The sequence below is a fragment of the Camelina sativa genome, chromosome 16 (assembly GCF_000633955.1).
Source record: "Camelina sativa cultivar DH55 chromosome 16, Cs, whole genome shotgun sequence".
NCBI classification, from domain to species: domain Eukaryota; kingdom Viridiplantae; phylum Streptophyta; class Magnoliopsida; order Brassicales; family Brassicaceae; genus Camelina; species Camelina sativa.
The window spans coordinates 6,620,639-6,634,118 of record NC_025700.1 but is presented as its reverse complement, the minus strand read 5'-3'; the positions used below and the strand labels follow the sequence as shown (position 1 = coordinate 6,634,118).

Here is a 13,480-nt window from a genome sequence, read left to right as displayed (position 1 = left end):
TTTCTTGGAGACTCATTTATATTTTACGTAGACATATACTATGAATTCTGAAAACATTATATTAATTTTGAACTCCAATAACACACCTTAAACAAATGAAAACACACAAGGTTCAGATTCTTAGTTAATATGAAGTAGTTTTACTGTTCTGTTAGTAGTAGAGTTTCAGTAGAATCATGTTCCAAATTAAAGGACCATATATATTTTATTTGGTTTGATAAACTAATCCGATATATTTGTCTTATACATAGGAGTATCTTGGTTTTCTTTATGTCTTCTTCATAATTACTTTTGGTAACGAAAATGGAAAGTCATTTAATAGAAATTTCGAGATTTCTTTTCGGTTTAGCTATGACTCTTTGGTTCAAAGAAAAGACAGATTATAGAATTCAAAAGTTATGTCATGGTCATGGAGAACCAAAATATCTACATAAAAATAATCCCCAATTGAAATGAGTCGTTGGTGATAAACATTTATATATGTTAGTTTAGTAGTTATATTCATGTGGATTAGACCAGAGATTGCAGATTATAGTCATGTCATGTGGTTATAGTCATTTGGTAGACGGAATGTCTTATTATCCTAGCCACTTCATAATCCTTGCAGATTAAAGTATTTATATGAGAATGAATATATTGTGTGATGAGACGCATCGCTCCAATGATTTTGGCATTATCGGACCAATTGTAAAACACGATATTATTTATATAGTTTCCTAGAAAAACAAAGATCAAACATTAGTAATTCCAATATACCAAACGCCCTAGCTAGATCTATAGGTGACGATATATTTGAATAAACTGTACGGTGATAGATGGAGCGATAAAGTTTGGATCTAGGGCTTCTTTGATTGCTAACAAAAATTTCTGCTAAAACTGAAAACAAAAATTCGATAAGTCTTTTTCTTTCCGTGAATGATTAACAAAAATAGCGTGATATTATATAAAAATCAGACATTATCAGATTAAATTCCATGATACTTTTTTAGAAATACATGCAAAATCCATATTATGAAATTACAAATTTGCTGCAAGAAACATTTGGCAACGAAGAAAGAAATGCATTTACTAGAATTTTCGAGATTTCTTTTCATTTAAGCTATGACTTTTTGTCTCAAAAGAAGTCTAATTAGTATACAAGAAATCTATGTCATGGGTCATGGAGAACAAAATATCCACATAATTAAAACTAAATCTCAATTAAAATGAGTCGTTGTTACCGAAAGATATGATAAGAAGAAGCAAGTGATTGTAGTTTAGTGGTTATAGTCATGTAGTTTAGTGGTTATTGTCATACAATTGATCGGTGGATTTGTTTAGGCTTCGTGGATCTATCTCCAGTTACAAAAAGAAGTATATACTTAATGAGGATGATTTTTTTTTTTTTTTTGTGATGAGAAAATAGCTTCGATTTGTTGCATGGTTGGGAAAAAAAATATTAGTTTTGCCAGACGTTTTCGTGGAGAAAAAATCAAGTTTCAACTTAAGCAGTCACTATTATATAGCATCCTATTGTTTGGAACGTTGACGTAAATATGTTCTACCTCAAACGTACTTACGAAAAGGTTTATTAATTTGTTCGAGATGTTAAGAGATATCAAAACGTATACACTTACAAGGGGCTTCTAAAATTTTGTTTTTTGTTTTTTTCTTCAAACTTGTACTTTGTGTATAGTTTACATAACTATATAAATTATATTTAAGCAGCGTTTTTATTTACATAATCATATAAAATTTTGGATTACTTAATGAATTTCTTTCAAAATTATTAAGGGTTTATTTTTCACAGACGAATCACCATGGTCCATGGAAGTTACCGATCAAAAAATCGGTTGGAAGAAGTGTTTAACCAACATTCTTTATCAAAAAAAAAAATATTTACGGTTTAAATAGTTGATACATATATATGTTACCTTTTTATGATAACTATATGATTAAAACAGATTAATTCGCATGTGTACGACACATATTAATAAGTTATCTATAAAAAAAAACTAATTAAAACAAAAATTACATATGAACTGCATCATATAATTGTTGGTCCCATATAATTTTAAAACAGGTCAATCCCGAAAACACAAATCATATTTCCAAATATGNAAAAAAAAAAAAAAAAAAAAAAAAAAAAAAAAAAAAAGATGTTGAAGTTTGTAAAGAAAATTGATAATGAGATATGACTATAATTCTTTGATGAATGAGTCCGGTACAAAATAGATTTTGAAACTGAATAGTCTTAAACAGATTTTCAGAACTATCATTTTCACCTTAGTCGCTATGAAACAATAATGGGGTCAACTAAATTAATGGTTGGAAACGATTAACTAATTATTTCTAGCAATCTATCCCTTTTGCTTCTTCTGTTTTTCTTGAAAACATGCTTTAACTTTTGGGAATCCAACTAGTTCTTTGATTTCAGAAATATCCTATTTAACTAGCTTGTATTAAGTTTTTGAGGTTTCTTGGTGAATATGGTAATGATGTATGAGTTTATGTCGTCGTTATCTCTTTATTTTATTATAATTTAGTATAGTTTCGTCGGCTAAATTAATAATCATACAAGCTAGTAAGGTCAACTGCTTGTTAAATTAGTGATTTTCAGAAATTTACTAAAGCTTCCCACTAGCTCGTATTTCAACAAATCCAAAAAAACATATAAATATTATAAAAAATAATTGTGATTAATCCATCACAAAAACATATGTCATGACACTTGTTCATGTAATATTATATAACTTATCACTTGTCATTATCAAGTGAATAAATGTGTAATTTATGTCTTTCGTAGTACACTATAAATAAGGAGTTGTGTAAAAATAGAAAAATACACAAGATGTCTTTGATCAAAAGAAAGAGTTTTAATCTCTCTCACTCTCTGGTGGCTGCTCCTCCCTCTCTTTCACTTTATTATTTCTTGTTCACTTTACAAAATATTACAAAACACATATAAGTGTATTCTAGTTATAATTCACAACACGTTATCAGCACGATGTCTTTACCATTGGAGCTTTTACGAAGTAAGTAAATTTATATTATTTTCATTTATGTTTATAGAACATAAATATTATAGACATCGTAAAATTATACCTTTTTCCTGATTGATCGTCATAAGTTATAGGTGTTGCCTCCTTTACGATCATATATAAAGCTATACAATTCTGGATGGATCGTTTTATATAATAGGTTTTGCCTTCTTCCAGATCTAACAAAAGACTATGTCTTTTCTGGAAAGATCGTTAAAAATAGCAGGCTATGCCTCCTATATGATCAAATATAAAGGCTATGTCATTTTCTGGATTGATCGTTTTACCTCCTTTGCGATCAAATATATAGCTATGTTATATCTGAATTGATTGTTTGATATATGGTAGGCTCTGCCTCCTTCACAATCAAATAAAAGCTATGTCTTTTCTGGATAGATAGATCGTTATATATGGTACGCTCTGCCTCCTTTACGATCATATATAAAGCTATATAATATTTGGATTGATCATTTGATATGGTAGGCTTCACCCCTCCTTTACGATCTAACAAAAGGCTATGTCCTTTCCCGAAAGATTGACTTTGCTTTCTATACGATCAAATATAAGGACTATGTCATTTCCGGGTTGATAGTTATACATATAGAGGTTCTACCTCATTCATGATCAAACAAAAAGCTTTGTCTTTCCCGGATTGATCGTTATATATGATAGGCTCTACCTACTCTACGATCAAAGAAAAATTACTTCTATTAAATTCTTATATATAAGGCTATAGCTCTTATTTTATTTTCTGCATTTTTATGTTTGTTTATTTAATTTTGTTTATTCGTAAAAAGTAACCATATGTGTTATATGAGATTTAAAGACAACGGAATGTCTTTAAAATCAAAAATATATTTCTATTATGAGAATATATGAAGTACATGTCAGTACATCATAGACAATGCAAAAGTAATTAGAAGGTCTAGATGAGTTAGTCTCTCGACTTTCAAAGACATCAGATTCATAATTATCGATGTCTAGTATTCTCTGAAGTCTCAAAGAAACTCATGAAGTTTCAAAGACATTTTGTCTTAATAATATTATTATATTGAGAATATAAATAAATATGGTATCGCAAGATCGACCATATTGGAGACACGCATGTATATGATTATATCATGCAAAAAGAAAGATGGCAAAATGATAGTAAATATGAAATTCCTTAATGCTTTAAGCATAGTGTTACCGGTCAAGCCATCCCGGAAAATCAATGATATTAAAAATCATTGAGAATTTGTTTAGAGGAACAAAAGTTCTTTCAAAAGTATTGCATGTCCCCGTTCACATTTCAAGAGGTTGTAAACACTGTACTTCATTCATATTTCAGGTAACATCTAATTTATGTTGAAGTTATTTAAATTTATTTAAATTTCTATTTATTGTTTATGGAGTTGATGGTTATATACCTCCTCCTTGATTCTGTAGTAGGCTATGCCTCCAGAATCATATAATGTTGGCCCATTCACCATCCTTTTGGATTAACAAGCTCATTGTATATATATGATGGTTTGATTTCTTTAATAAATCTCCAAATTATACCCCAAATATAACCGATCTAATAATAAGATTCGGTCAAAGGTGAACAGACATAAAAGTCATCATCTTGAGAGGGGGTAATACTAATCTCACATCTTATAAGGATCTACGATAATAGACATAACTGAAACGGTATGTTGTTGATCCTAAAGTGGGATTCAGTTCGAGATGAATGAAGTCCAAGAGTTATCATCTCGAGGGGGAGAATTAAAGGAATCCCACATCGACAATAAGTCAATAAACTTTGGTGAATTTGACACCCCAGAGCGATATAACTTTGGTGAAGTCATATCATTTAGTTTATCACATATATATGTCGCATGTGATAAAGTGGAACATATGTGATGTTCATCTTGAAATGAGCTATGATGAATCGTTCATAGTGCAACTCCAAGATATTGCAAAATGATTCATGGTGATTTAATTTCTTTGTTTTGTATGTAATAAATATTATATATGAGGCCAACAGTTTGAAAGAAATATTTCTCCCATGTTATATATTCATGGTTGGAGATTAAATATTTCTCATTTTGAATCTTATGGGTGTGTGATGTATATTATAAATGCTCCTCTACACCGCATAAAAATATCATCCAAAAAGGATGAAATATATCGATGCGGGAGATGAGTCTCCGCCCTATTAATATAGAGTCATCTTATGAGAGATGTGCGTATTGCAAGATTTAGAAATCATCAAGTTGGATGATAAAAGTTCCCCGTCATTATGGGATAATCATCGAATAGTTTTGGATCTTTGAACAAATGAATCTAACGAATATGAACTTGAAAGTTCAAAAGTTCAACAGATCACTATTCAAAGTATATATTGCAAATCCAAATGCAAAAAGCTGATGGGTGAGATTTCATATAATTATTGATCCTCACATAAATGAATATGAACTTGTAGTTTTGAGAAATCTCACATCCCATCTAGAAATGCTCGAATAAAAATATGTATCTGACGGATGACATACAAGTCTATGACACATAAGAAACGTGATAGACTACTTTAGTTCCTAAGATAAATACAATCCTCGAAAAGAAAAAAGAGCAAATTGAAAAGAGGATTATACTCTCAAAAGAAAAGAAAATGAATTCATAAAGAGGAGTAGATAGACTCTTTATGAAGAGCTAATAGACTCCCAGAGAGATGCACATAGACTCCTAAAGAGGAGCAAGATACTTCTCAAGAGGAGTAGAGAAACTGATTGATATGGTTAATAACAAAATTAGTTACCTGTATAAAATCATTTATATAATGATTAAAGAGATCTCGATTAACCATGTCATTACGAGAAATATGGAACCGAAGGCATACATGTCGACAATAAAATGATATAGCGCAAATGTGATTAATGAGGATCATAACTCTCTGCTCTGTGAGCATATAGAGATATATATTGGCCAATAAAAGAGGTAATCAAGTCTATATTAAACTCATATGAAAGACGAGTAATTTTTGTACTAATGGTCCAAGCAACAAAGGGTATAATGATATATAACAAAATGGTGTGTCGCGCCATGTTTTGTTAAAATACCCTATCAAACAAAATGGATGCTATATGAATGACTTGAAATATGCTTTATGGGATGTTTGAAGAGCTTATCCTGAAAAATATATGATATCATAATTATGTTTTCGAAAACTTATAACAATGATGATTTTGAACATCATCAAATCTCTTGAAGAGTTATTTGGAATAAAAGATCTTAGAAAGACAAATATGTCTCAAGATATTCCAAACTAAACATCTATCTCTTGAAATAGATGTTATACTAATCACTTCTAAAGACATATATATATATAGATATAGTCATATAAGATCATATATAAATGCTGACGAGCATTTATATATTTTATGTACTGTGCATAGCATTTTCTACTAATCTCTTTGCAGCATATAACTCATTCTCTATGAGTAGATTTTGAGATGAGTTAAAACGTATCTTCTATTGCAAAGGTACGATTAACTTGGGCTTAATGTATTTTGGAACCCCCAAGTTTGGTTTAGTTGGTTTTACAGATGGAAGATTTATATCGGATAATATAAAGATCAAAACAATGACATCACGACGTTTCAGTGATAGACTTTGGTCGTCACTTATTCAAGTCATGAAAAAATAGTTGTGCTTCATATGCCATATCGAGAATCCCTAATGGCTCGGATGATGCCCGAACGTCAACCAGTAGTTCTCTACCTAAGACTGGAGCCTCGTAACATGTTGGCGAAGAACTTCGAACTGAGGGTTCGATCAGCATCAACTAGTTAATGCTTGTTGATACCCATTAGCAAGAAGCAACCAAAAGGCAACAACACTGTTTGAAGACTTTGTTCCATATGTCGCCCAAATCATAGGAAGCTACACAAAGAGCGACAAAACAAGACATATTCCTCTCTTACACTCAAGAATTCGAGAAGAATAAGGAAGTTGATGTTCAGTACATCCGCTCATGTGACAATACAGCAGATCTATTCACAAAGGCGCCTCCGATTACCACATTCAGAAAGCATATTCACAGTATTGGAATGCGTCATCTCCGAGATTTATGAAGAAAGATTATACATATCTTTTCGAAGGGGAGATTACGTTACTATACTCTTTTTCCCTTGTCATGGTTTTTTATCCCAATGGGTTTTTCCGTGACAAGGTTTTTAATGAGATAGTACATTACTCGTTAATGGTGATGGATAATCAAGGGGGAGTATTATAAAATATAATTATGACTAATCCATCACAAGACACATGTCATGACACTTGTTCATGTAATATTACATAACTTACCACTTGTCATTACCAAGTGAATAAGTGTGTGACTCATGTCTTTTGTAGTACACTATAAATAAGGAGTTGTATAAAAAGAGTAAAATACATAAGTTGTCTTTGATCAAAAGAAAGAGTTCTAATCTCTCTCACTCTCTCGTGGCTGTTCCTCCCTCTCTTTCACTTTATTATTTCTTGTTCACTTTACAAAATATTACAAAACACATATAAGTATATTCTAGTTATAATTCACGACAATAAATAAATTATTAAAACAAAAAATAGACACCAAATGAAGTAAACTTTAAAGAACTCAATAGACGAAGTAAGGAGTAAGAGTCTTCTATTAGAAACAAAAGTCATGGTTGGCGAGACTTAGGATTTGGCCCAAGATCAACTTTATGGATTGCTTTTTCGTTGAGTCAATATTCACTATAAGGATTAGTCCGAATAAGATGTCAGATGGTTGTGTTGGTATGGTCCTGGCAAAGCAACTTGAATAGAGTCAGAAACTAAGAACTAGCTCTTATTACATAGATCCATAATAACGTCAAATTTTGAGTTAATGAGAAAAATCCTACACTTTGATTAAAATCATATCTCTTCTATCTTTTTCACTACAAACTCAACTAACCTTCTTCATCTATATCTCTTCACTACGTACTTAATATTGTCAAATTGTTTCTATCACTAATCAGGATCGTTAGCATTTTACATCACCTAAAAGATATTGATCGGTACCTCGTTTACAAACGAACCACCTTATAAGTTACCGACCAGAACAACGGTTAGGAGAAGTGATTGAAACATGTGGTTGGAATGAGTGGTTCAAAGAAACGATTAGAGGAGAAAAATAGGTGATTGCTAACCATCCAAAAAATAAGAAGTTTTTTTGGTAAGGCCAAAAAAATAAGAAGTTTACATCATTCTTAAATTGTACTATTATTATTTTATTTTTTTACCTATTCATTTATTCTTTAAAAAGAATTCAAAATTTTTCTCTATATTTAATATATTTATTCTATTTGTTTATTAAAAAAAAAGTTGGACTATTTAACAGCTTAATACACATCAGCAATGCTAATTATTCTCCACAAAGAAGAAAAACACTTACTTATCAATCCAACGGATACAATGGCCCTATTCTTTTACATAGTCGTTGCGACAGTGTTGAGCGACTGAAAAAATAACTGGTTTTCAACTTAGATCGGAAACCAGCGATTATTTTCAGGTGAGAGACAAGGATCTGGGAGTCACTGCGACCATTTAATTGATCGCCAGAATATCAAGCAACACCTGCAACTGAAAATCTAGGGAAATCTGGGGAAGAGATTTTCTTAAAATCCAGCGATTCAAAAAAAAAAAAGAGGCAAAAGAGAGTAATTATCGGTCGCTGGTTGTGATCGCTAGCTACAAGAAAAAGAACAGGGCCAATATCTCTACGACATCAATAGAAAACTCCAGCAGAGAAGAAACCAGAAGCAAGAAAAAATCTACCTAAGGAAGCCTCCATCACCTGAGGCATCGAGAAGAAGAAGAAACGAGTCAAGAAAAGCATAGAGACAGACAAGATTTACATCTTCAAGGTTCTGAAACAAGTTCATCCAGATATTGGAATCTCAAGCAAAGCTATGGGGATTATGAACAATTCTTTATATCAACGATATATTGAAGAGACTTGCGTAAGAAGCTTCGTACTTCATGCTGTTAGGCTTGTGTTATTTGGTGAACTTGCTAAGCATGCTGTTTCTGAAGGAACGAAGGCTCTTAGGTTTGGGTGGTTTTAGTTGGTTTCTTTGGGGTTTAGGTTTAACATCTGGGTTTGTTTTGTTATGTAATCTGATGGGTTTATGACTTGGATGTAATTTGTTGAAGAATGTTATGGTATAACTGTTTCTTTTGAAGTAATTACCAATGTTAAGTGACTTGGAATTGTGTCGAAATTTGTTTAAAGTTGTACAAAAAGTTTGAGTTTAACTTTAAATGGTGCATGGTAATTGAAATTTGTTGATTTTATAGAGAGTTTTGTATGATAAATTGGTAATTTTACTAGATGAAATTTTGTTTTTATTCTTGAGCTTAGCTCTTGTTTATTCATCTTAGAAATGATGGACGCCCTGAAAAGGTATAGAGACACACAACACACTGATATACATTTGGACACGCCAAGCCAACGCTTTTCTCTTCAATCTTATTAACAAAATTTATCTCTTACAATGATACAATTTTGTCTCGGCCCTTACTCAACCTATTCTACCCAATAGGATTGATACCGACTAAAAATGAATCTGAAACTTTCTCTTTTCTATCTAACACAACACCCTGTGTAGATCTAAGAGAAGAAAAATAACCCTCTCCCTTTTTATCTATAAGAGACGAAACCAACCCTCTCTCTTTTCTATCTAAACTCTCAACAATTCTCTACGCACTTAATCACCTCCCTGATTAACGTCACAGAGAACTGGGAACACACCTTCTAAACCTTATTTTTCTGGCTTCGAAGTTTACAACTGTATCAATATTCTAGAGTGCTCGAATTGGCTTGTGGCCTACTCCTAGAATATATATACACGACTTGAGAAACCCTAAAAGGCGAATCTCCAAGTATCAAGGGATAAGGAAACTGTTTGCTGCTCAAGTTTATCATTTCCTTAATTTGTTGTGGAGAATATTCTTCATATCTCCAAGAACAATCTCGTCTCTATCTTCAATGCCAAATCATCAACTTTCCTCGACACATGATCACAACCACTCACGTCCTGCCATGTCAGCTCATACATCCACGTCAGCAACTCGGGCGTCTGTGATCTGAAGCAGTTTCCTGATTGGCACACACTCTGTTCGGCACAACAATTTGTTCCTCTCAGCGAGATGTTCCAGAATCTGCATTTACACGCCCCCAGAATAGATGTGACCAAAATAGATATCTTTAATAAGTAACAACGAGAGTTGGAATAAGAGGATCAAGCTTTCTTAGATAAAAATGGGGTCATAGAGATGATGAGACTTTTATTAGCTTATATATATATAACAACGTTTTTAGTTTCGGTTTGGGGTTTGGTTATTTTCACAAATGGCAAAACTAATATATGATAATCTCCATGTGTGTGTGAAGAATAGTGATTAAGTTTGAAGCTTGAATATTGTGATTCAAACCCTATACGCTTTGGATTTTGTGAAATGTTTCTAGAGTTGCATCATATATAGTATATTTTATTCCTTAGAGACAACCATGCCAAAACCACCCCTTCCCAGCTTAGTATACCGCCGCCACTCACAACTTTGATAGGTTGTACCGTCGAACAGTTATTGATTCCCACGAAAATAACCGCGGCCTACAATGCTCCTATGACCATAGATAAGTCTTCTGCGGCTGACCTGTTACCTCCTATTTGCCACAAGATGGTACCAATCAAGAGAGATGTTGCTAATGTGAAAATGAACCGGACAAGATATTTTTTTCCTACATAATAGGGGAATAATGTTACTTAGTTCAGCAGGATCCACTCTGATTTAAATATCCTGGCTATCGTCCGCATAAGTCCGGCGAAAATCCACGAACCAATTTCTTTAACTCAATAAAAATCAATGAATGATAGGGTATACGGTATACCATAGATTATTGCAACTATATCAATACATTATAAATCTATGACTAATGTAAAATTTGAAGAAAACAAATATATGTTGGCAAAAATAAGCAAGAGAAAAAAAATTTAGCAAGACATAAAAAATTTCCAAGCAATAACATATAACATTAGTTTTTTTTTTTTTGATAGGCTATAACATTAGTTAAAACTAAATGAAATAATCAGAAATGGAATCCTAAAACTAACTGTTAACTAAGAAAAATAAATCAAAACAGAAAGAGATTTATGATGATTATCTAAAACCTCTAATAATTATGATTCAAGATACTAAATTCTTTTAAAATTTCTTGCATTACTCTCGAACCTACTTTCAGTTTAAGGATGCATATAATGTAACAAGATTTTTTGGTTGAATTAATTTTACATTGATCATTAAAATAAATTTAAAAACTATGTTTAAATTCTGTAAATACACCTTAGCTAATATGCAAGATAAAGAGAGATTTAAGGGGATGTGCTCGAGCATTGACAACTAAATATAGATGTGATAATATATGAGGTCTTTAGGAAACGAGAGTTGCTAGATCACCTTTTAAAACCCAATGAGTGTTTGCATTAGCTAGTCCCACTTCTAAAACTAATTAATTATGATTGACCTCACTTGTGAAACAAAAGTTAAGTAGCTTTTTTGTTTTTGCCATGTGAAGTATGTAGTTAGAAGTTGCCAGTGAGTGACATGTGTTAGGAACTTAGGATATGTTCAACTTGAATTATAGAGTAATGTTAGTCTATCGCTAACCTCTTCTTACTGCCACATATACATTGGATTTAGTCAAAGCCACAAACTTTAACAACAATTAAAATATCCGAAAATATTACTCTCATCATCATTGTAAAAAAATCTCATGACTCAATCTCAACCCTTCATTGACCTATTCTCTAATGCTATCATTAGAGACACTAGATTAGTTCACGGTGTACATTTTTCTCTCGTTAGTTAGGTGAATAATCATTAAAACTCGGTCACTACAAATTTTATTCAAACCACCACAACCGAAAAAATTCAAGATTAATAAGAAAAATGGCAAAATCGTAATTTTAAAATAGAGTTCGTGAAAACGTGTAAGCGCCCTCTCTCCCACTCCTTCTTCGTCACATAGTATTATCACAATCCACAAAACACACTCAAAATCTTTTTTTTTTCAAACTTCACACACAAGACAAAACTACACAACTTCTAGTTTTGATCCTTACAATGGAACAAATTCTTGAGAAAGTCTCAACTCGTTGCAAAGTTCTTGTTCAAGCATCAACATGGACAATACTCCTAATGTTAACGGTGGCTTTGGCTTCATTCGCTCCGGAGATGGCGTTCGTGTCTAAAATATCATCATCGTCTTCTTCAGACGGGTTCTTAAGGATTCCGATGGAAGAAACTGTGATCATACCCTCAGAAATGGTGAAGAAATCGACTTTGGATCTTTTTGTTCCGACCATATTCGCAGGAGTTATGGTTGTTGCATCTGTCTCTTTGTTACGTTCTTGTTTTGGTATCGAAGGTGGTGTTGTCGAAATGGAAGAACAATGTTGATTAACGTAATATGTTATGTTTTATACTAGTTTAATTGTAACGGTAACAACAAAGGGTCCTTAGCTCAGTGGTAGAGCAATTGACTGCAGATCAATAGGTCACCGGTTCGAATCCGGTAGGGCCCTTTCTTTTTCTTTCTTTTCTTATATAATCTGTGTCGCTGTATTGACCGTCGATTAAATCTGATCTGACGGTAAATATTTCGTTACAAAAGAATGTCCTGGATCGATGACGTGGCTGTTGAGTAATAACAATAGTATCTCACAAGTTTATGAGTCTTATATTTAAACTCCAAACACTCTAAAATGCTCACATTTAGTCCACAGTTCGATTTTCTTTTCTTTTAGAATCTGTACCGTTGTATTGACCGTTGATATTATCTGATCTAACGGTGAAAAAGGTTCGTTACAAAATTATGTCCTGGATCGATGACGTGGCTGTTGAGTAATAATAATAATAGTGTTTCAAATTTAGCTCACAAGTTAATAAGTCTTAAATCTTATGTTTTAAAACTCGAAACTCTGAAATGCTCAAATTCAATCCGTAATTTGATTTCGCTCTACAAAAAAAACCCAATTGCTTATAATTAAGTTAATTCTTATATACTATAGTACTGTTCATATAAGATTTACTCAACTCAAAGTCTCAAACCAATTGATAATCCTTTACTATAATCGTCATGAATTTGAAAGATTTAAGACATTTGGAGCAATGAAATATTTTAGAGCCATTTAGAGCAATTAGAGTAATTTAGAGTAATTTAGAGCACTTTAGAGTAATTTAGAGTAGTTAGAGTAATTTAGAGTAGTTAGAGTAATTTAGAGCAATTGAAACTATCATTAACCAAATGAGATCCTTCATTACAGCAACTTGCAATTACCCTAATTACAAATCTCAAACCCTAAATCCCTAAATAATTTTGAAATTTCTTGACAGCAAGACTTAATTAATCATCATAAAAACACAAGAAACCACCC

At 32.2% G+C, this 13,480-nt stretch overlaps 1 protein-coding gene and 1 non-coding gene across 2 annotated transcripts; both read left to right on the top strand.

The window, feature by feature from the left end:
* Window positions 12,034–12,619, top strand: LOC104750021. Its single transcript, XM_010471749.2, has one exon. The coding sequence runs from the start codon at window positions 12,168–12,170 to the stop codon at window positions 12,501–12,503; it is 336 nt and encodes a 111-aa protein (XP_010470051.1). The 5' UTR covers window positions 12,034–12,167; the 3' UTR covers window positions 12,504–12,619.
* TRNAC-GCA lies at window positions 12,557–12,628 on the top strand. The gene has a single exon. It is a non-coding gene; the product is annotated as a tRNA-Cys (tRNA).